This window comes from Vombatus ursinus, unplaced genomic scaffold (assembly GCF_900497805.2).
Source record: "Vombatus ursinus unplaced genomic scaffold, bare-nosed wombat genome assembly UNPS02004691.1, whole genome shotgun sequence".
NCBI classification, from domain to species: domain Eukaryota; kingdom Metazoa; phylum Chordata; class Mammalia; order Diprotodontia; family Vombatidae; genus Vombatus; species Vombatus ursinus.
This window is the reverse complement of record NW_020944469.1, coordinates 6198267-6220734: the sequence shown is the minus strand read 5'-3', so window position 1 is coordinate 6220734 and position 22468 is coordinate 6198267. Positions and strand designations below refer to the sequence as shown.

Genomic DNA, 22468 nt, shown 5'->3' with positions numbered 1-22468 from the left:
CCCCCCCCCCAGAGGGGTACACCTAAAGGCATTAGGTACACAGCTAAGGGCCCCTAGCCCCCCATAGAAAGATGAATGGGAGGGTGACAGCTACGGGCCATGGCCCCTAGCCTGCCAGGATAGGTGCAAGGAGGTGGCAGGTCCACAGCTAAAGGCTCCTAGCAGCCCTGCAGAAAAGTGAAATCGGAAGGTGGCAGGTCCAGAGCTAAGGGGGATTACCCTAGCATCCTCTTCCCTAAAAGTGAGTCAGAAGGTGACAGGTCCAGAGTGAAGGGAGACAGCTACTGCTCCTTGCAGAGAGGTGAGTCAAGGAGTGGAACTATCCAGCACTTAGGATGACCTGCCACCCGCCACCCGAGAGGTAAGCAGGAGGGCAGATACAGAGCTTAAGGTCAGGGGGCCCTGCTACCCATAGAGAGGAGAGGGAGGCAGTTCTAGAATTACCCAGTGGGGGGTAACACCTGAAGAGAGGTGTGTCTTTGCTGGGAGGTGGCATGTGCAGAGATAAGGGCTCCTGGTCCACCCCAGAAAGATGAGCAGGTAGGCAACATGTGGCCTTCTAGGCCCTCAGGTGCGGCCTTTTGACTGGGTCCAAGTTTTACAGGACAAATTCTTTTATGAAGGGAATTTGTTCTGTGAAGTTCGGATTCAGTCACAGGGCCGAACTTGAGGATCTAGATGATGGAGAAGGATGATGGTCGCAGCACATTCCCCCCCACCCCAGGTGAGTCAGAAGGTGGCAAGTCAAGAGTTAAGCTAGATGCCCCCCCCAGAGAAGGGTACAAGGAGGGCAGATCCAGAGTTAAGGAAGATGATTCCTGCCCCCTGCAGAGCTTAGGGTGATGGCTCCTGCCCTGCCAGGGCAGATGCTGGGAGGAGGTAGGTCCATAGCTAAGGGGCCTGGCCTCCCCCAGAAGGGTGAGTGAGAGGCTGCCAGATCCAAAGCTAAGGATGATGGCCTCTGCCTCCCTTCAGAGGTGAGAGAGGGAAGGTAGTAGGTCCAGGCTTAAGGGGGATGGCCCCTGCTCTGTCCTGGTAGGTGCAGAGCCAGGGGTGATTGCAAGTGCCCCCTTCCAAGAGAAGTGACTGAGATCAGGAAAGCAGAGTTAAGGGGGATGACAGTCCCTGTCCCCTGCAGAGGTGATTGGGAGGGTGGTGGGACAGTGGGACAGTGCTAAGAGGGCAGCCAGGAGGAGCATGAACACTTGGGCTCCATCTATGATTCTTCCAGGCTTCTTCAAACAGGAGAACGTGGGGAATATTATCCCATATTGGTGTTTGATGGGAGTTGGTTTTCAGATAATCACAGATCCCAGCAGGAATCCTAAGATCAAGACAGAGCTCAAGATGGGGACCACTGATTCAATCTCTTCCAGATGCCAAGAGACGGAAATTGTCTTGCCCTGGATCACACAGTAAATGGGAGAGACAGGATTCAAGGCGTGGTATCTTTTCACTATATGGCAATGCCTCCTATCCTGGGGCCCTAACCCAGAATCCTTTCTGTATCATTTTTTTTTTTTTTTTTTGGTGAAGTGATTATGGTCAAGTGACTTGCCCAGAGTCACACAGCTAATGAGTGTTATGTGTCTGAGGCCGGATTTGAACTCAGGTCTTCCTGACTCCAGGGCCGGTGCTCTATCCACTGTGCCACCTAGCTGCCTCATCCTTTCTGTATTGTTGACACTGATACACTTAAACAGTGACATAAGCAAAAGGTACATCAGTTGCTACGTATGACAACACACAAGTCTAGTGAAATATTTGATTAAATGTTTATGGAAGTTGTACTGTCATTTCCCCCCCCCCCAGTGGAGCACTCCAGGGGGTCTGTCTTTGGGCTTAACCTGGTCGATATTTTTATCAGTGACTTGGAGAAAGACAGGGAAGGCAGGCTTAGCAAATTTGCATACAACTCAGATATAGATAATACCCCATTATTGGATAACAGAGTCTTGAGATCCAGAGAGATGCTCACAGGTCAGACCAGTGGGCCAAGTCTAGGAAGACGAATGGGGGCAAATGTTAAGAACCACTTTTGGGAATTCCATAGATCTTCACAAGTCCATTATGAGGAAAGTCTGGCTAGGCAATATGGGCAAAGGATATATGTATGTGGGGGGGGGATTAGTGAAATGCAAGCTTCATTTGCATCATGGGACAGGAAACTCCTCCCCTCCCCCATGAATGAAATTTATTTATTTATTTATCTTTTCATGAATGAAATTTTAAGCAGCACAAATGGAAATATCATATTCAGGGACTTGGGAGGTGATAGTACTGCTACACTTTGCCCTGCCCTACTCAACACACAAATGTGTTTAGTTTCTAGGTATGACATGTTAGGGAGAATAACACAGTCTGGAACACATCCAGAGAAAGGCAACCAGAATGGTGAAGAGCCTCTAGTTCAGGGCTGGGGAAACCTGCAGCCTCAAGACCACATGTGGCCCTCTAGATCCTCAAGTTCGGCCCTGTGACTGAATCCGAACTTCACAGAACAAATCCCCTTCATAAAAGAATTTGTCCTGTAAAACTTGGACCCAGTCAAAAGGCCGCACCTGAGGGCCTAGAAGGCCACATGTGGCCTCCAGGCCCCAGGTTCCCCACCATTGCTCTAGCTTATGCTATATTAGGATCAGGTGAAGGAACTGGGGATATTTAGGCTAGAGAAAATAAGACTTGGGAAAGACAGAAAGGATAGCAGTCTTCACGTATCTGAAGGCCGATCCAGGGGAAGAGGCATTTCACTTGCTCTGGTTAATCCCAGAAGACAGAACTTGGAACAATGGGTGGAAATTGTAGAAAAGCAAAGTTAGGCTTGAAAAAAAGGAAACAATACCTGATAATTAGAGCTGTCCACAAATGAAATAGGTGCGTTTGAGGGAGGTGATTTTGGATGGTCTGAAAATAATCAGCTGATTCGTTAGAAATAAGATATTTAGGGGCAGCTAGGTGGCGCAGTGGATAGAGCTCTGGCCTTGGAGTCAGGAGGACCTGACTTCAAATCCAGCCTCAGACACTTAACACTTACTAGCTGTGTGATCCTGGGCAAGTCACTTGATCCCCACTGCCTCACCAAAAAGCAAAAAAAAAAAAAAAAAGATATTTAAATAGCTAGAGTAAAACATTTCATTCACTAGAATTATGGAAGCTGTACTGAAATTATCCTGCACTCCAAAGTGGCCCTATAATCCATCCAGTGCTCATTCTTTTATGAAGCAGAAGCAGGCGACTGGGGTCACACAGATCCCAGGAAAACACAATAGCCAAATTGACTGATGCTGCCTCATCAGCTCTCAGGAGGGCAGTTAAGAACCTGTGACCATATATGGTCATGTTTCCTATGGAATGGAAAGATCCTTTGAAAACTATACCCAACTGAACTAGGAATAGAACTATGAGGCCTGGCTTTATATATCTTGGTTTTAATTCATCTCCATGGACTCAGAGGTCATGCCTACAACCAGTGACCAGATTCAACAAGGAGAAATCAACTATTGGTAGGATTTAGAGACTGACTGATTGTGATTGGGGGAGGGGCAGTGAGGGAAAGAACAGAGGTTTGGGACCTGGGTGACTAGGAAAAAGGTGGTACTATAAACAGAAATAAGGACTTGGCTTGGACAGGCAGAGAGGGAAGATGACGAGTTCAATTTCTGACATCCTGAATTTGAGGTGCCGACAGGATGTAGCTTAGCTGGCAGTGGTAAATATGGGGCTTGAGCTCAGGAGAAAAGTTGGAATTGGGGATAAAGATTTGGGAGTCATCTGTCAGGGTGGATGAGATCACTGACGGATAGAGTAAAAACAGAGAAGAGGGCCAAGGACAGATGTCTGAGGTGCTCCCATATTTGGTGATGTGTATATGAAGCAGTAGGACAGACAGGTGAACCAGGATGAGTCAGTGTCATGCATGACAGATGTCAAAGCTGACAAGGCACTGAAACAAATCCTCGGATCAAGTCACTGCGGCCTTGGAGAGAACAGTGTCAGTAGGATAGTGAAGGAAGAAGGAAGATTTCAAACAGCTTAGGAGTGAGTATGTGATAGTAGCAAATGTATTTCAGTCTCCTTCCTAGAAACTTGATAGGAAAGAGCAAGAGGGTGTGTAGCAGCATTAGGGGGTAGCAGAGTGGAGAGCAGCTTATGATGATGTTTTTAGCATGAATAATATACTTAAAACACACTGTCACAACCACCTATCACCTCATTGGTGTCTGGTCAAAAGTAGCACCATCCTCATTTATTCTGATGAGGAAGTGAGTCACATGGTCTTTTGCCCCTGACAAGAAGGCCCATTGATCAAACACTTAAAATATTGCCATCCCGACCATCATTTGCTTTGCCTACACCATATCATCTTTGTAGCCGGGTATGATTTTTCCATTGAATCAGGAAGGGATCGAGCAGATCCAGGTTTTGTGGTTTTCCAAACAAAACCCTCAGCAGGGGTGGTGGTGGTGATGGTGGTGCTTCGTGCTTGGGCTATCACCCAAGCACCTGGCAACTATGGATCCGTCTCTCTGTGGGGGACCAGGGACCCTTATCTCTGTACATGCTACCTCCCAGGATATTCGATCACCTCATTTCCCCTTGTTACATCTAGACCTATGCTTCTCCCAAGCTATGTCTTAAGTCTGGAATGTCTTCCTTCCCCTCAGCTGCCGCCCCTCCCTCTCTTCCCTCTGCCATGTGTCAAACACAAGTTGACAACTTTTCCCAGACCCATATTTAAACAAACATAACATTTCGTCTCTCCACCTTCAGCAGTAAATGTACCAGTGCGAGCACCTGCTGGACCTAGAGCAGGGGCAGGGAACCTGTGGCCTTCTAGGTCCTTGGGTGCGGCCTTTTGACTGAGTCCACGTTTTACAGAACAAATCCTTTTATTAAGGGCATTTGTTTTGTGAGGTTAGGAGTCAGTCAAAGGGCCGCACTTGAGAATCTAGAAGGCCACCTGTGGCCTCGAGGCCACACAGATTCCTCACTCCTGACCTAGAGTAATGCTGCATTCATCTGGCCTCACTGGGGAAATGAGTGTATTTTCCTGATAACTGAAGCTTACCATGTTATAAGCATCAAAACTTTTTACTGTAAGCAAATCTTGATAAAAGTGCTTCCCAGTCTTAGGCAAAAATCATCCTTAGGCATGATTTCCTTTTTTCTTCATGACAAAGTGCAAAGAACACTAGGCTTGAAGTCAGTGTGTCTGCCACTTATTACCCTGGGCAAGTCACTGATGCTCTGGGCCCTTTTCTCATCTGTGAAATGAAGGAGTTGGAATAGATGATGTCTAAAGCCCCTTCCAGCTTGGAATCTAAGATCATTATGAACATCAGTCATTATCATTTCATCAGCTTGGGGAACTCACAGTGTAGAATCTTCCTCTAGCAATGCAAGTTGGCAACTCAATCGTAACATACAACCTCTTTCCTGAAATCCATTCATGTTGTTAGGGGCTAAGCAAGGATTTAGGGCCATTGTCCCTACACAAAATGACCACAAGCTGCCTTCGGAGTCCTTGGATCTGCTAGATGGTTTTCCTGTCTCTCCCTCCACTGTCCAGCTGCCACTTTTGGCGGCTGTTAGCACGCTAGTCTTTAGCAATCCTCAGTCCTGCCTTCTGCCTTGCTCTGCCCTGCAGCCTCCCCTTCTAATCTGCTGTGAGCTGTGAAAACTGATAACCACAGACTTGTTGGAACTCTCCATAAACATGAGTTAAGTGTACTCTAAAGGGTCTGATAAAGTTATTGAGCTTTGAAATGTATGGATTTTTATGCCATCTAGTTTGACGGCTGAGGGGCCTTAAGAAAACCCTCCTCAGTTCTTTAATATGTTCTGGAGAGCTGAGATTTAGCTAGGTTCCCTCTGGATAATTCAGGTGTTACTTCAAGGATCCAGTGATGCAAGTTAGAACCCTTTTTACACCTTAGAAGATGGCCTCAGAGTTCTCATGGTCAACATAACTCATTCCCTTGTGGTCAGCCTTAGCTAAGTTGGTCCATAGGTGACAGACACATTATAGTGGTGGGATTTCCATCTGTCAGAGCATGAATTTCGCTGGCTAACCTTTGAAAGCTCAGAATCGCCTCCAGGGCATAGTGTGGCAGCAGAGGAGGCCTTCTGAGGAGTTGCAGTTATTTTTAAAATGGACTTACGAATTCTTTTCCTATATATGCTCTCCGTATTTGTTGGGACCATTATAAATCATCAGCTTTTGGAGGGCTGGGATAAATCTTCACTCGCTTTGTCCACTGCAAACCACCCCACTACGTAAAAATGTAAAATCTCTCAAATGATCATGATGTAATCCTCAAGAACTACTTACAAAATCATAACGTGAATCACTTCTCTCCTTGACAGGAATTGGCTGCTTATGGAAATGCTCCTGATGCTGTGAAGTTAACCATTACGGGTAAGGTGTGATATGGGACTTCCAGGGACTGAAAAGTGAAGGTCATGTAAGCTCATAGTTTATGTCCATGGAATCTGCCATTTACGCTATCCTTTGTATGCAATATGGACATTAGGCATTTCTAAAGGACATACTATTTTATTTAATTTATATTTACTAGGCAGAATGGTGAATTAGAGGAGCCCAGGGTTCAGGTTCAGGCTCCAACAATGCTAACAAGCTATATGACCTTAAGAAAGTAATTTTCTCTCCTGGAGCCTCATTTTTCTCATCTGCAAAACAAGGCTAATGATAGTTGCCTTGCCTACATCTCCCCCATAGGGCTTTTGTGAGGAAATGCAAACTCAGAGTGCACTGGCTTACATGATTGCTACAGGATTGCTGTTAGGTTTCTAATACCTGTTAGCACTCTCCCCAGACAGAAGCTCTAAGTTAAGTTGTTAAACTTTAGTTTCCATATTTCCAGGCCTCAGATTGCTTCTCTGCTTCTCGCTGGGGTGACCAGTCACTATTTCACTACACACCATGCTACAGTGGAGAGTGTGTTGCATTTGAAGTCCCAAGTGACACTCACTATCTCTGAGCAAGTTCCTTCCCCAAAATCTCAGTTCTCTCATTTGTAAAATGGAGATATTGAGAATACTGCCTATCTCATTCGACTATTGTGAGCAAAATGCTACCTAAGTCATCAAGCGCTACAGAGACATGAGTGTTATTGCCTTTCCCTCCCTTTTGGCCAGTGTGAAGATAGCCCAGAAAACCCTGTTATTTGCAAGCTATATAACTTGAAAGAGGCTGATAGACCTAAAGAAGGAAATGCCCTTATCTAATGCAAACTGACCTCAAAGAGAGGTACCTTTACCACCACCAGGAGGAGTATCTTCCTTCTTCCATCATGAGAGTAAATGCATTGCTGTACTATAATAAATCTAGCTATACATTAAGTCAAAGATTAGAATTCTTCAATATGAAATACTGAAAGCTGTGGTGTGGAGGGGCTAAATGATATCATAAAGCACAACTAAAAGGGTATTAGTGTTATAAAGAGCTAGTGTCCCATTGTGGGGAGGATGTCATGAAAAGCTGTGTTCTAATCCCATCTGCCATTTACTGGCAAGTCACTTTACCTCAGTGGATCTCAAGTAACTATGTCTTTTCCAAGGCACGGATGGGTTGCAGTACACATTAGTGGAGGGAGTTCCCACACCAATGAAATAAAAAAAAACCTGACATATTGATGTATTACTAAAAAATCCTCAACATCACGGATCAGATGAACACAGAATTTAATTGCCAAATCCTAAAGTATTAGAAAAAAAGATTCCCTTCCCCATCACTGAAACTTTAGGTTAGGTTTCAGACAAAAAGTATGATTTCATATACATGGTATGAGCTGGTAATATAGTTTCCATAAAGCTTTAGACAAAAGCTGGCTGACAAAAACATAACGTTACTAAAGGAACCTAGGGTTTTCTTTTTTTGAGGGGGGGGAAGGGTGAGACTACCCTTTGACACTTCCTCTTGCATGTGTCTTGGTGACATTTTTAGAATACTGGACCTCCACAGGGACAGCAGGTCTAACCCACGGTGGCAATCCACGGTATTATGCTTAGTAGTTATCATAGGTCAGTGCCCAACTTTAGAGTCAGATCTTCTCCTATGCTTCACTGAAATAAGAGAGAGTAAATGAAAGGAATGGATCTTTATGGAAGCAGTGTACCCAAATGGGTAGCTCACTGTAGTCTAGAAAATACTATTTGGCATAAGGTAGACAGTTGAGTTATGTGATGTCAGAAACATTTTGTAGCATTCCCAGTCTGCTACAATCTCAGTGTAGTCTTTGAACAACATTCATCTCCAAATCCTCCTTGGTTTGGCCTTTTCATTTTGTTCCCCCTTTCATATGACAAAGCCCTTGCACCATGGAAGAGGCAGGCAAGCTAGAAAGTGGGCAGGCAGCTCCCCTAGAAGTCACTGCTTTAAGGTTCTGTATGTGGATTGACCTTTCAGATTTACTCAACGATGGCTTCGGGGACCACCCTCTTTATTACTGTCTTATTGCAGAAGTACCAGCTGAGGCAGAGCTGACACGTAAGATACACTCCCTTTAACTGTTTTCATACCGAGACTATTCTAAGATGAAGTATAACAAAAAAGCAGTAGTAAAATAGGTGTAAAGGGGGTCATATGGGGAATTCACATAGCCCATGTGTTACAGAGAGAGCTCCTGGGAATTTCCTGGGAAAATGTGAAGCCTTATTCTATAGGCCTACTCCTATTTATATTATTTCTTGCCTAGGAAAAACTGCCATTAAAATTCTTTGGCAACACACAGTCAAAGATCTTAAATAACTGAGGAAACTGGTAACGGAGATTTGGCAATCAGTAATTCTAATTCACAGACTCATGAAGAGCCTGGACATATGCTGCCAATGGATTCTAAGCAAAAGTTCATTTTGAAGGACTAACAGAACAAATATTTTGATACTCAATAAAAATGAAAGCGCTCAACCTTTTGCACTCTCCATCTCTAGGCACTCTGACAGTAGGTTTCGCAATGTACTATTTCACCTATGATCCTTGCATTGGCAAGTTACTCCACCTGGAAGACTTCTATGTCATGGAACCTTTTCGAGGTAAAACTATCATCAATCAACAAGCTTTTATTAAATATTTACTAGGTTCCAGGCACTGTGATAAGGACTGATGATGCAAATATAGGCAAAAATAGTTCCTGGCTCAAGGAGCTTACATTCTAATGGGGAAAGACAACATGTAAATAAATAGGTACATTCTATCTATGGGACTTGGAAAGGCCTCTTACAGGAGGCACTTCTACTGAGTCCTGAAGGAAGCCAGGAGGTAGGTGAGGAGGGAGAGCGTTCTTAGCTAAATATAGTGCAGAAGCACAGCTAAGAGTGTTATGGGGGTCATGTGTGACAATCAGCAATCAGTAGGTCAGTACAGCTGGATTGGAGAGTACCTGGAAAGCAGTAGAGTGTAAGAAGACTGGAAAGGGAGAAAGAGGGTAGATTGTGAAGATTGTTAAATGCCAAATGAAAGACTTTGTATTTGCTTCTTAAGGGAGTGGGGAACCACTGGAGTTTATATTGGGTGTGTGTCTGAGGCTGACGTGGTCAGGATTACACTTAAGATCATTTTGTGGCGTGAGGAGAGACTTGACGCAAGGAGACCAATCGGAAGGCTACTGCACTTGTCTAGGCAAGAAGTGAGAAGGACATAAATTAGGGTTGTTATTATGCGAATGGGGAGAAGTGGATATATAAGATATTGGAAAGGTATAAATGGCAAGATTTGGCAACTGATGAGTGAGCAAAGTCCATGAATGACACCAAGTTCTTAAATGTGACTGCTCTCAATAGTAAAAGTGAAGTTTAGGAGAGGGGTGGGTTTGTGGAAAAGATGGGTTCTGTTTTGGACATGTTGAGTTTGAGACGCCTATCGGACAAGCTGTTTGAAATGCCTAACAGACTACTGGTGATGGGAGACTGAAGTCCAGGGGAGAAAATAAGCTTGGATACAGACATATAGGAGTCAGCTTAGAGATGGGATCATCAGCACAAAGATGAGTTCCATGGGAGTTGTTGAGGTCATCAAATGAGATAGCGTAAAAAGAAAATAGGAGAGGGTCCAGGACAGAACCTTGTGGACATCTACAATTAGTGGGTATGCCAAGGATGAAGATATGACAGAGGAGAATGAGAAACACCAAATAACTAGAAGAACTGGAAGATGATAGTGCAGGAAAACCTAGAGAGCAGAGAATATCCAGGAGGAGAGGGTTATTAACAGCATCAAAAGCCACAGAAAGGCAGAGAAGGTTGAGGAGTGAGAAAAGGCAATTAGACTGGACAATGAAGTGGTCATTGGTAACTTGGGAGAAAGGAGTTTCAGTTGAATGATGAAGTTGCAAGCCAGACCGCAGAGGGTTTAGAAGAGGGTGAGAAAGGAAGCAGAGCCACCTGCTGTTGGCAGCTTTCTTAAAGTTTCGCCAAGATCGGGCAGAAGGGACATAGGGAAGTTTTGGAACACGCTGGGATATTTTGTAAGGATGAGGGAAAACCTGAGCATGTTTGTAGCCAGCAGGCAAAGAACCAAATAACAGAGACAGGGTGAAGATTAGTGAGAGAATGAGGGTGAGAATGGAGATGAGATCAAAGGTACACATAGTTTGCTTGGCAAGGAGAAAGGCATCCTCTTCATCCAAAGAAATGGCAGGAGAGACATTTGAGTGATGACGGGAAAAGGGGAAGCTCATGGGAAATGGCCTCCATTTTTCTGGTCCAGCTAGGTGGTGCGATCCTTAGTGGAGAGGGTGGGGGGGTTAAGGAGAGATGACAAGGTTTGTAGCAGCTGCTGTAGTGAGTGGGATGGAGAATCGATTTTCTTGATGCAGGGAGAGGCCAGTTGAAATTAGAGAACATAAATTTGTAATGGACTTAGCATGGTTTTGTGACTTCCCCCAGCTTTATTCAGCACAATATCAATAGGATCAAGAGAGATGAATGCTTGAAAGTAAGCCAGGATTGGGCCTTGGTGTTACATGAGTGACAGTAGGACAAGGAGGTAAGGAATTCATCTGTGAGGATAGTGTAGACCTGAACTCATGCACCAAGGTGTCAAGATTAGGAAAGGAGGACACTACAGTCAGTACAAGGGTGGTGGTTAGGGAAAGTACGGAAGGATAGAAATACTGGAGGTCCTAATGAGGACAAAGAATGGGGTTAGGAGTTATAAGGAATAGGGAAAGATGGAATGAGAAAAGGTTATGGTCAGATAAAAGAATTTCAGAATTTACAAACGTCAAAGTTGGGATGCTTGTGGATGATGACAAGATCAAGGGTACGATCACCTCTTTGTGTAGCTAAGGTATAACAGAAGGGTGGCTTATGGGAACTGAAGGGATTGAGGAACTGATAATTTAGGGTATATGAAGGAAAATCAGTATTAATATTGAAGTTGCCTGATATCATGAGGTTAAGCATTGGGGTGGAAAGACTTATGAGCCTTCTTTAACTCATTGAAGAAGGAGGGAGAATGACCTTGGGGGCATAGAGGGGTCAGTAGATAATGGCCATCAGGTTCTGGATTGAGTAATACATCTGGATACTTGGAAGTATGACATTATACTTAGGGTTTAGGAATCAGAGATGGAATTTCCACATCAACACACAGAACACTAATGAACTGTAATTATGTTTTGAGAAGCATAGTGGTATAGTGGAAGAGTACTTGTCTCAGAGACAAGAAGACCTGGGGCAGTCTTGCTTCTGACACATCACTTACCTCTTAGTGCCCCAGGATAACCGCCCCCCTCCCCCCCCCAAAAAAACCCTGTAAGTTGCAGAATTGCAGATCTACATTGGTAGAGGATATTCTTCCCCAGTGTCCTGTTCTCTAAATCAACAAAATCATTGATATGGACCAAAAAAGAGTTTTATCTCCATCCGTCACTTTTTTTTTAATATTTTGATTCAGAAATGTTTGATTTATTGTTTTCTATTCAGGACTTGAGTGAGGTAGACTGTCACAACATACTTTCCTTTAAAAAAATTCTGTTTCTTCCTTCATTGGTGAGTTGAGAGTAGTAGATGAGATATACTCGTCTTTAAAGAGTGAGGAAGACATGATTATTTACTGATCTTTAAAAAAAATCCAACAAACCAACTTCTTTTCTAAATATGAAATCCACAGTGCAACACTAAGAATATGTCTGTGGGTATGGAGAAATTAGATGTAAAGTTCTTGCATTTGTAACTAGTGCACATGCATGAATCTGTACTTGGGCTACTTTTTCTGCTATTCTCATTTCTACTTTCTCTATTTTAAAGGTTTAGGTATCGGACCCGAAATTTTGAGGATACTAAGTCAGGTCTGTATTACGTATAACCAGTATTTGTAATTTAATTATTATCCATTTATCTTTAAAAATTTAACATACTCTTTGGAATTATATAAAACTGAACAATTTAATCCAGAAAGTTGAAAACAACTGAAATATAGAAGCAGAGTGGTGTAAGTGAAAAGGTCCTGGACTTAAGAGTCAGGGGGATCGGCATTTAAATTTGGCCACTAGTACATTAGTTTTGTGCCTGGGGCAAGTCACCATCTCTTTGAACTGCATTTTTCTGATCTGCAAAATGGTGTTAACGCTTCTTTCAGGCCTGACCATGGTTGCTGTGAAAATCAAATGGGATAATGTATAATACAGCTCTTTGTGAATGTCAGCTATTATCATAAATGAATATTGTACACATTTTAGTTGAAATAAATGTGCTTTACATCCAGAACTATTCTGGATTTGGAGACAGGAAGACCTGGGTTCAAATCTTGCCTTAGATACTTACTAGGAATGTGACTCTGAACAAGTCACTTAACCCTTCTCCACCTCAGTTTCCTTGTCTGTAAAATGGAGATGATAATAGCACCTACCTCACAGAGTTGTTCTAAGGATCAAATGAGATTACTTGTGTAAAGTGCTTTGCAAACCTTAGAATAATATAAATGCCAGTCACTTATTATTATTATATTTTATTTAGAAAAGCTTCACTCAACCATTACTGTAAAGGAGAATTAACCATAAAGCTGGTCATCCAATGATACTTCTGTTAGTTAAGTACCAGGCATAAGGGCTTTGGTACAAGATGATTTTACCTCCAAGGTAGAGAGGGAAGAACAGCATTCTAAGTCCGAGTTCTTTTATACCATAATTGTCTGAAGAGTCGGCACTAGTTTTGGGGTTGTTAAACTTGGAACAATGGAATTTCATCCATTCCAGAGCTATGAAATGCTTCAAGAGAGAAATCTTGCAAGAGTATTTTCTTAGAAGTAATAGATGTGCACACAATATACAGATGGCATTTTCTGAATGAAGGAATGAATCTACTAATCTACTTTCAAATAAGAATGCCCCTTCTTTGCTTTTGTAAACAGATAGCAATTACCAGCGGCTGCAGCTGCATGAACTTTCTTGTAGTCATATGGAACCAGACATCTACCGAATACTACACCAGGCGGGGGGCCCTAGACTTATCCTCTCAGGAGGGATGGCATCTGTTCCGGTTTAACAAAAAGGAGCTTTTACAAATGGCAAGTGAAAAGTGAAGGTGCTTCCAAACTGCCATTCCAGGTTCTAAATCCTCATCTTGTTGACTTCCTTGTACCATACATCACATCCCCAGCCTCTGGTTTGAGCTGGTGAAACACAGTAAACTCTTGGTTATCTTCACCTAGCAATCATTTCTGCCTGTCTTGTAGTTTTATCTTTCGATCTGCCAGTCTAGATCTACATAAATGTATATTTTGCATATTCACTTGCAGACAGGTAAGGTTCTGGAAATTCTCTTCAAACCAAATAATGAAGCTGTCCTGGAAGATCTGACCCAGGATTTTCTATCCTGTACTTTCCATGTGGGAGATGGGGGAGTTTGATCTCTCTAAATCTGTTTTCTGTATGGTTTCTACTTCCCTAGATGCAAGTTTGGGGTAATAATTCAAGCTACTTTGGTTTAGCAAGTGGAGCAATTTCCCAAGAACACTGAATTTGAAGGCAGAAGCCCCCCCCCCCCCCGTGTGAATGCTCCCTCCATCACTACTTGGGTGGCCTTAGGAAGTCACCTGCTCTTTCTTGGCCTCAGTTTTCCCTTCTGTAAAATAAGAGAAGTAGACTAGATGCTCTCCAAGGTCCCTTCACTGCTCTAAATCCTGTTGGAAATAAACAGAAATAGTAACTCAAGTAAACAAAGGCAGTGATCTCTCTCAAGTTAAAAGCAAGGCCTGGCTTAGACGCACCCTTTTTTTGGGATAAATTCACTGTCTTCATTGACAGCTGACTGGTTTTATTGGCAATAGATCCTGGCTATAGCCCAGATGCTCATTGTCTAAACCACAGCTACTGAATGCTTCTGTCGTCACTGGTAGATCTGAAGGATGGTGTTAAGTTAGTCCAAAATAACAGGAGAGCTAATGCTCTCCTAGGCCTGCAGAATAGTATAAGGTCCTCTGTACTACTACATCAGATGGGGAAGGGGAAGAGAGGAGGAAAGGGAAAAAGCATTTCTATAGCACCTACTATGTGCCAGGCACTGTGCTAAGTGCTTCTACAAATATTCACTCATCTGATCTCACAACACCCCTGGGAGGTAGGTGCTGTTACATTTTACAGACAAGGAAACTGAGGCTGAGAAAGGTTAAGTGACTTGTTCAGGGTCACACAGCTAGTACGTATCTGAGGCCAGGCTTAAACTCAGGTCTTCCTGACTCTAGGCCCAGCACTCTGTCTGTGGTGCCACTGGCTCCATGATACCAGGCCTCATATCACATCCTACAATTTACAATATTTCTGTCTTATCCCAAGTTTTCAAATGACATGGGCTATATTTTTGGGATCTGTGAACTTAAATCCAGCACTGGTTTGCTTAAAAAATTTTTAAATGAAATTAAGGTACAAACTTTGATCAAACAGTTTCGAAGCTATTATTCCAGACCTTGGTTGTATGGAAATAGAAACATGAAGTGATTTCCTACAATGTAATTTGTGAGTTGAATCCCAATCCATATTCCCAATTTTAATGTGGTATTACATGGTAAGTACGCTAGGCTCACTTTTCTTCCTTCTTATAGCATTACTTAAGGTATGAGACTTTAAAAATTCAATTGCTTAAATTACGCAACACAAAATTTTAGTATCTGGTACATAATTTCATTTGTTTTCAGCTACAACCAAAGCAGACACAATTTACTATCAACTATCTTACCATATAAAATTTTTGGGAAACTAGATTTCTACCTTTAAATAAAATTCATTCTTCTTCTGCTTCAAATAAGCTTCTTTACTGTAGCACATTTTGGTGGACAAAAACTCTGTTCCTACTAGAAAAAGATTAGAAATCTCAAATTGTAAGGGAGTTGGGGGGGAAGGGGAAGGAAGGAGAAGAAGACTGCTCTGCATATTTTAAAATGATATTCCCTGATGCAGAGTCAGTGGAGCACCGTGGATAGAAACAGAAGGCCAGCTTTGGGAAAAGAGCAAACCCATGAAGACCGAGGTTCACCGCCAACTTCTGACACAAACACACTCATGGGCTCATTTGCATTAATAAGAGTTTATACACTGGGAATTCCTTATGCTGAAAGAAATCACAGGCGTGGCCCCCTAAAAGATGCTCTGACCACTGAAGCAGTGCTGGTGTGTCTTTAATCTTTGGATACTACTGTAGTCTGAATATTTCTAAGACATGAATTTTAAAAAAAATTTTTTAAATATTTATTTATTTTTAGTTCTCAACATTCACTTCCATAAGCTTTTGAGTTTTAAATTTTCTCCCCCTCCCTCCCTAAGACAGCATGCAATTTGATATAGGCTCTACATATACATTCCTATTAAACATATTTTCACATTAGTAAGACGTGAATTTTTAACATATAGACACTCAACTATTATGCATTTAACATTCTCCAGGAATTTACTTTTGTTTTTAGTGAAACATAGTGAAATATTTAGAGGAATATAGACTTCTGATTTTTAATCTTCATCTCCAAAATACTAACTCCTGCTCCCCCTTCCACCAGCATATTTTACCTGTTAAGTGGATTTCCAAACTGACGGTTTAAGTATTTACCCATGAACTCCTATTTTGTACAAATGATAATTTATATCTGCAACATACAAATCTCAATAGCCAAGACACACCTGCAACTTTCTTAACTGCTGATAATTCCACAAGGCTTTATTCCTTGTACTCCCAAGTTCTGCCATTCATTTTTTTTCTTTTATATTTTTGTGGATAGCCCCTCCCCCTGGCCATGAATTTAAGAGCAGTGTCTATGTGCCTAGTGGGAGAAGAGATGGCACTTAGAGAGAAGTGGGGTACAAAGGCAGGAAGGTAGGTGTGAGGTAAGAGGCCAGACAGGCTGGATGCATACTGGGCAAGGCTGGTCAAGTGAGCTGGGAAAGTGATAAAAAGCAGCCGTGGGAAGGTAAAGGCTTTGGCTGAGGAGCAGAAGTTTAATAACAAGGAATATTTGGCCGATACCTTCTGTCTTTGTGATATCACAACTGTGGGAAGAGTCCTCCTGGCTGCAGCAGCTAATTTGTTTGGAAGACGCCAATGGAAACGCAATATTGTTTTATTACCGTGCATAGCGAATTCACTTTTCAGCTCTCCCCTTATATTGCAAGGCAGCTGTTCACCATAGTGGGTGCTGAATGATGTGAAGATCTACTTTCATGGTCTAAGAACAATAAAGCCATACCACATTTAAGAGTATTTTGATCTCTCTTCTGGCACTGGTATCAAGCCCACTGAGGAGCCTATCTTCAAAATACACAACTCTCTGGGTAAATGAATGAAGTCCTGATAAAAAGCATGGGCCATGTGAATAGCCTCACACACTAACCATCTCTTATCAATCCACAGCCTCCCCAAGACACTAGTATATTTTACCCTTATATTTTAGACCCTCTCATGAAGAAGAACCCGCAGGAAGCAGACAGAACCCTGACAGAGAACAGTGGGGGCCTGACTATGTCACTGCTGGCTTTGGATGCAGTGTGAGAAACCAATGACACCAAGAGAAAAAGGAAGCAGTGGGAAGAGAAGATTCAAAACAGAATAAGAAGGAAGACAGAAGGGCCAAAGAGAATGCAAACTGAATCAGAGAAATTAAAAGCTGTACCACAGAGTATTTCATTTACTGTGGACATGTGAAGGAAAAAAATGTGGGAAGGAAACATGACCACCAAATGGTTAAATTTACTTTTGTTTTTTTTTTTTGTCTAAATCTGCACTTACCTATTTAAGTGTAATGAAAACTTTTGAATACACTCAAAAATTGACATCAATTTGTTTAAATCTGTTTTTAAATCATTTAAAACATCCTTCTCGTTAAATCACAGTACATTTCACTGTGTCTAGCTTCCATCATCAGTGTTTAAAAAAACCTTTGAATTAAAATTTGAGAAAGCAATTCTACCTGATTGTCCCCAAACCTGAGGACCTATATCAGACCAGCTGCCTCTTTCCAATAGGGGGCAGTGTTTTGTTTTCTTCTTTGTGACAAGATTAAATATCTTGTAATTTGAGTTTTGCTGTGTTCTACTTAGCCCCTTTCCCTGACTAATCTTAGAGTAGCACCGTGTTCTTCTCTATCCAATTGGACAGTCACTTATTTGAATTTTTTGGTACCAGAGCTACAGATTTACTCATATACAAATGAAAATCAGATAGTAACTATTTCATCAATCTGACTTGAAAAAAGGAGTCGTATACAGCCTTTATGACCATCCTGATCTTATGAGTGAGGAAGGAGTAAATGATTCTTTCTGAAGATGCATTAACTCTTTCAAGCAAAGAAAGTAGATGTAAATGCACGAAGAGGCAAGGTGTTTAGTTACATGCCAGAGAGAACAGTGCTGTATGCGTGGGAAGGCCTTATGATGCCTGTTATCACTGCTTACATCTCAAAGCTCTTCTCTTGTTCAGGCTTGCAGCTGTTCCCTCCAATCACAGAGGAAACAGGGAGTGTCACAGTGGGTGGTCCGAACAGCAGCGGCAGCAGCCCTGAAGTTGGAGCTCCTTTCCTTCTCTACTGCCCAAGTTTTTCCTTTGGACAATACTACCACCATGCTGGGATTTTTTCTTTTGGTCTCGGAAGAGGCTTATGATGACACTTCATAAACTTGGTCAATGACCCGTGATTTCACCAGTATCACTACTCTCCCTATCGATGCAGATCACTTCCCCACGGCTCCACGGGAGACGGCCTTCAGGAGTGGCTGTGGCTGTACTAGTCATCACTTGGTTGGCCAACACGCTAGTGAGGAATCTTTCCGACCTTAGCTAGGCTAGTCACTGGAAGACAGTCCACCGTGGGGCCTCTACTTGACAACTTTCCAGCTTGGCAGAACATGCTAGAGCTTGCATTCCATTCACACAGCCTTTAAGAACCCAGAGATACCTAATAATCCTTCATGAGTTTCAAGAGCTACAATACTTTTTTAATAAGTGAAATGATTATTCTTTTTTAAACCATGGGTATTTAACCTCTTGGTTAAGATGAGGATGGTTTCAAGTTAAATAAAACTGTACAAGGATGTCACACAAATTTCTTTTATTTCAATTACTTCTGAGAGTAAAGGAAGGATGTTGAAAAGATCTGTTCTTCGTGCTTAAATATATTAAAGAAACGCAATATATTAGACAAATGCAGCAGCCCGAGCTGGTTTCTGACATTTAAGGATGGTTGAAAATGCCAACATCAGGCCCTGGTACTTTAATGTGAATATTTTGCTCCAGACCTCCAAAGTGTAAAAAAGAAAGAAAACATTTACCCAGGATTCTTGCTTAGCTGACATATTAAGAGGGCAGCTAAATCAGAGATATATTTAAAATGTCAAAGACTCTGTGATGCTCATATCTTTATCCCATCTTCTGTGTTAAGTGAGCCCCATTGTATGGCACCAAATGCATCCTGATGACACTGAACTCAACTTTGGTGTCAATCACTGAGTATTGCTTTGATTGCTTTCAGAGTCTGTCTATGTGATGAGTTAGCAAATTGTGGGTATGAATGGATGAATGAAAATTTAAGAAAATACCTGATTAAACTATATAGCTATGGGGCCCAGTTATATTATTTTTCCACTGTTACTTTGGTTATTTGACAAGCTTTCTACTTCTTGAAGATCTGTATGTAGTTTATTTCAACTTCTAGTGCTGTACATATCTACATCTTCTGGATTGGACTGACCGTGGTCCATGAGCTTGGGGTCAGCCTTAAACTGTGTGGCTGTAACAGCACCTGCTAAAGCATTAAAATGAGAAAGTGTAAGAAGTCAGATGACATTTGCTCCAGGTATACCTTGTTATACAGAAATGGTTAAAGTCGGGATGGCACTGATATATAACACCTGATGATTCAGAGTAAAGAATTTGAGGTCTCCTGGGGGCAGGCACATATTTAGTAAAAACTTTATTATTACGTCGTGGTACTAGGAATCGAAGGAAGCAGCATTCTGAATGGTTGCATCTATATTCCTCCCTATTTCAGCTCAGGAAAACTTACTTATTTCTCAGTGTCGGTAGCATCCATAAAATGCTAGGAACTAGCAACTGAAGAGATGACCAATATCAGAATGGGGTGGATGGAAACCAAATAACTTTGCAGCTTACTTGGGTCTATTCAGGTAAACTGGCACCAATTTCTGCCAAAGAAATTTCTGTAAAGCTTTTTTCCCCCCAAACATAAACATAACCCTGTTTTCTTTGCATTAATATTTTGGGTTTCATTCCTTTGTTATTTCTTTAAATATGTGATTTTCTTACATTTTGGGGGCCATCTATCTCCCCCTTGCCCTCCCTTAAAAAAATCCAACTTAATGAGAAAATAGGATTTGCTGCATATGAATTTGTTTTCCATTCAACTTTTCCAGAACACATCGATTTCATAAAGCACCCCTCTAACAGGACTTGAATTCACCATCTAAATCTCTACAAAGGCCCAGGTTACAAGGCATCACTAGCTGAGATACCAACGTGTACTTGCTGCCTCCAAGTGGGGGCAGTCTGAGAATGACACTAATCCTTGGCTCTAAAATAGTCCTCATTATTAAAACAACCAAAAGCTGGACTAAATAAACATAAGCATTAACCTGCAGCTTTGTTAATGAAGAAACTCTTCAAAGCAAATGCTAACTGGATACACTTAGGCAAGCTCTTAACTGGCTGGCTTAATGTTTGTGTTCTCTGGCATTTCTGTCCTCCTGCCTCCCTAACACACCCCCCAACACCCCCAAAGACAGACTCGACTCCACGAGTTTCTTTAGAGGCCTTATCACTCAGCTTAGTTCAAGACCATTAGAAATTTGGGGGGGTAGAGTCAGTGGCAAATGGAGCTCGTGATTTTCCTCAACAAACCCGCTCCTCTTTTGGACTTCACAATTTTGGTCAGTGGCATTACTCATCTCCCGAGTTTGAAACGTGAGTTCTGACTTCTCTTTCTTTCTCCCTTACCTCCCACATCCATTCAGTTACCAAGTTCTGGCTACTCTCCATCCACACTCTAATCTGAATTGTCCTCAATATCTGCACTGCCATTAAACTAGTCCAGACCTTCATTAGTGCCTCGGCTTTCTGAAACTGCCCTGGCCCCAGGCTAGTCAAAGAGCCACCCCGCCTCCTCCAGGCTCTTCCGGGTGCATAAGGTCTGCTCAAAAATCTTGGGTAGCTCCCTATTGCCCAGATCCTTTCTTAGCATTCAAAGAGCTCCACAATCTGGCATCATGCTACCTTCTAGCCTCAGGGATTACTGTTCCGGCCACCTCTACGTACTCTAGGCTCCAGGCAAACTGGAGTACTCACTCACCTACATACCTGCTTCCTGCTTTTTATTCCTTGGGTTACACTCTTCCCGACCCTCTGACCCTATGCCTGGATTCCCTCTGCCTGCTGAAATTCTGCCCATCTTGTAAAGCCCAGCTCAAATGCTATTAACTCTATGAAGCTTTCCATGTCCTCCTCTCTTACAGCCCCATCCCCACCCCCAGTCAATAACACCCCATGCTGCCACCTCACATAACACTTTGTTTGTATCTCCCTCATGTACCTGGCAGGGATTAGTGTCATTTGTATCTTAGCCCACCACTAGAGTGTAAGCTCCATGAGGCCAAGGACTCCACTTTCTCTAAAATTTGCTTTCTTTTCCAGTGCCTAGTGCTCTGATATGTAGTAGGTGGTGTTTAAAGATCTTTTTTTGAATTGAATCACAATTCCTGAATCAGTGGGTATTCATTTGAAGTTCACTTTATTTTTCCTCTTATAAGAAAGTCTAACTCCTCCTCCCAAATATACTTAAAGCTTTCCCCACAGTGGTTCAGTCCCTTTAAACACAAGCTTATTTAAAAGGAAAGTTAGGAAAGAAAGAATTTTAAAATTACAGAACTAAGTACAGAATTAGGGAAAAGATTTGAAGTTGTTCTATCACAGAATGAAAGAAAACAGCCTAGAATGCTGTGAAGGAAAAATTTCAGGGTAATATTAGCACCTTTGCAGTTCATATATCCTCCTACTCAAAATGATCCCTGTTAATGATCCCTGTCCAATTAACAGTATACATACATCTCAAACCTACAGCCAAGCATCCAAGTGGAAAAAGACTAGGCAGATTTCAGGCTTCACTACTAAGTGAGCTTAAGAAAGCCAGAAAATGTTCTACTTTTTGTACGTAAAATTGGGATAGCAGTTTTGGGTCCTCAACTCAGTAAATGAGAAAATTAAAAATAATAGCCCTTGTGAAATTCTCTGAAATTTTTCAAGCAAATGGCACGACCGAAATATTCCTAATATCACCGAGGAAGAAGTCAACTCTGAATTACACATGTTGATAGTGGGCACTATAAATGTGGACAATATCATAGAATAACTCCATAAAATAATTTTCATATTATTACCTTACCTACCACCCTAGAAACAGGATACACTGGAGAAGGGCTCCAGAACCCAGATGAAGACAAGAGAGTGGCCCAAAGTAGCTCTGATCCTGTGGTTAAACTACTGAATGTTTAACTTTTCTGTGAGTAAGCTGAAATTTATTTAATGCCCTTTGTCCTAAGAGTTGACTATAATTTGATTTTACAACTTGACAGAATATAGCAATTAGTATAGCATCTCTCATATAACAAAAGATGCACCAAGTCAGGGAATGAAAAAAAAAAAGAGACCAAGGAGTCTGAATCAATGACTGGGTAGGGTAGGGGCACCCAAACAGTTTCAAATATGATTGTGCTTACCCAGGGGGTTTGATCACTACTTTTAGATCAACTTCTCAAATGCTACCACTTGCAAAGGCACTAATGTTAATAGTTGCTATCATTTCCAATGTCTGATGCTGGAGCTATTCCTAGCATCGAAATCAGGGGTGGGGAACCTGAGGCCTCAAGGCCACATGTGGCCCTCTAGGTCCTCAAGTGAGGCCCTTTACCTGAATCCAAACTTCACAGAACAAATCCCCTCAATAAAAGGATTTGTTCTG

General features: G+C 42.1%; 2 protein-coding genes across 5 annotated transcripts in view; one reads left to right on the top strand and one right to left on the bottom strand.

Moving 5' to 3' along the window:
• The window catches only part of SATL1 (spermidine/spermine N1-acetyl transferase like 1), a 14310-nt gene extending 355 nt beyond the window's left edge, over positions 1-13955 (top strand). Inside the window, exons 2-6 of the mRNA XM_027839994.1 lie at positions 6367-6418; positions 8429-8509; positions 8953-9054; positions 12271-12311; positions 13373-13955. Coding sequence (XP_027695795.1) covers positions 6367-6418; positions 8429-8509; positions 8953-9054; positions 12271-12311; positions 13373-13543 — 447 coding nt within the window. The 3' untranslated portion in view covers positions 13544-13955. The remainder of the gene's footprint in view (positions 1-6366; positions 6419-8428; positions 8510-8952; positions 9055-12270; positions 12312-13372) is intronic.
• Positions 13956-18535: 4580 nt separating this feature from the next.
• APOOL (apolipoprotein O like) overlaps positions 18536-22468 on the bottom strand; it is an 88072-nt gene continuing 84139 nt past the window's right edge. For 3 of the 4 annotated variants that reach the window (XM_027839967.1, XM_027839981.1, XM_027839973.1), the window contains one exon: positions 18536-19243. In XM_027839967.1, coding sequence (XP_027695768.1) covers positions 19143-19243 — 101 coding nt within the window. In that variant the 3' untranslated portion in view covers positions 18536-19142. The remainder of the gene's footprint in view (positions 19244-22468) is intronic. The other variant, XM_027839969.1, reaches the window with a different exon arrangement.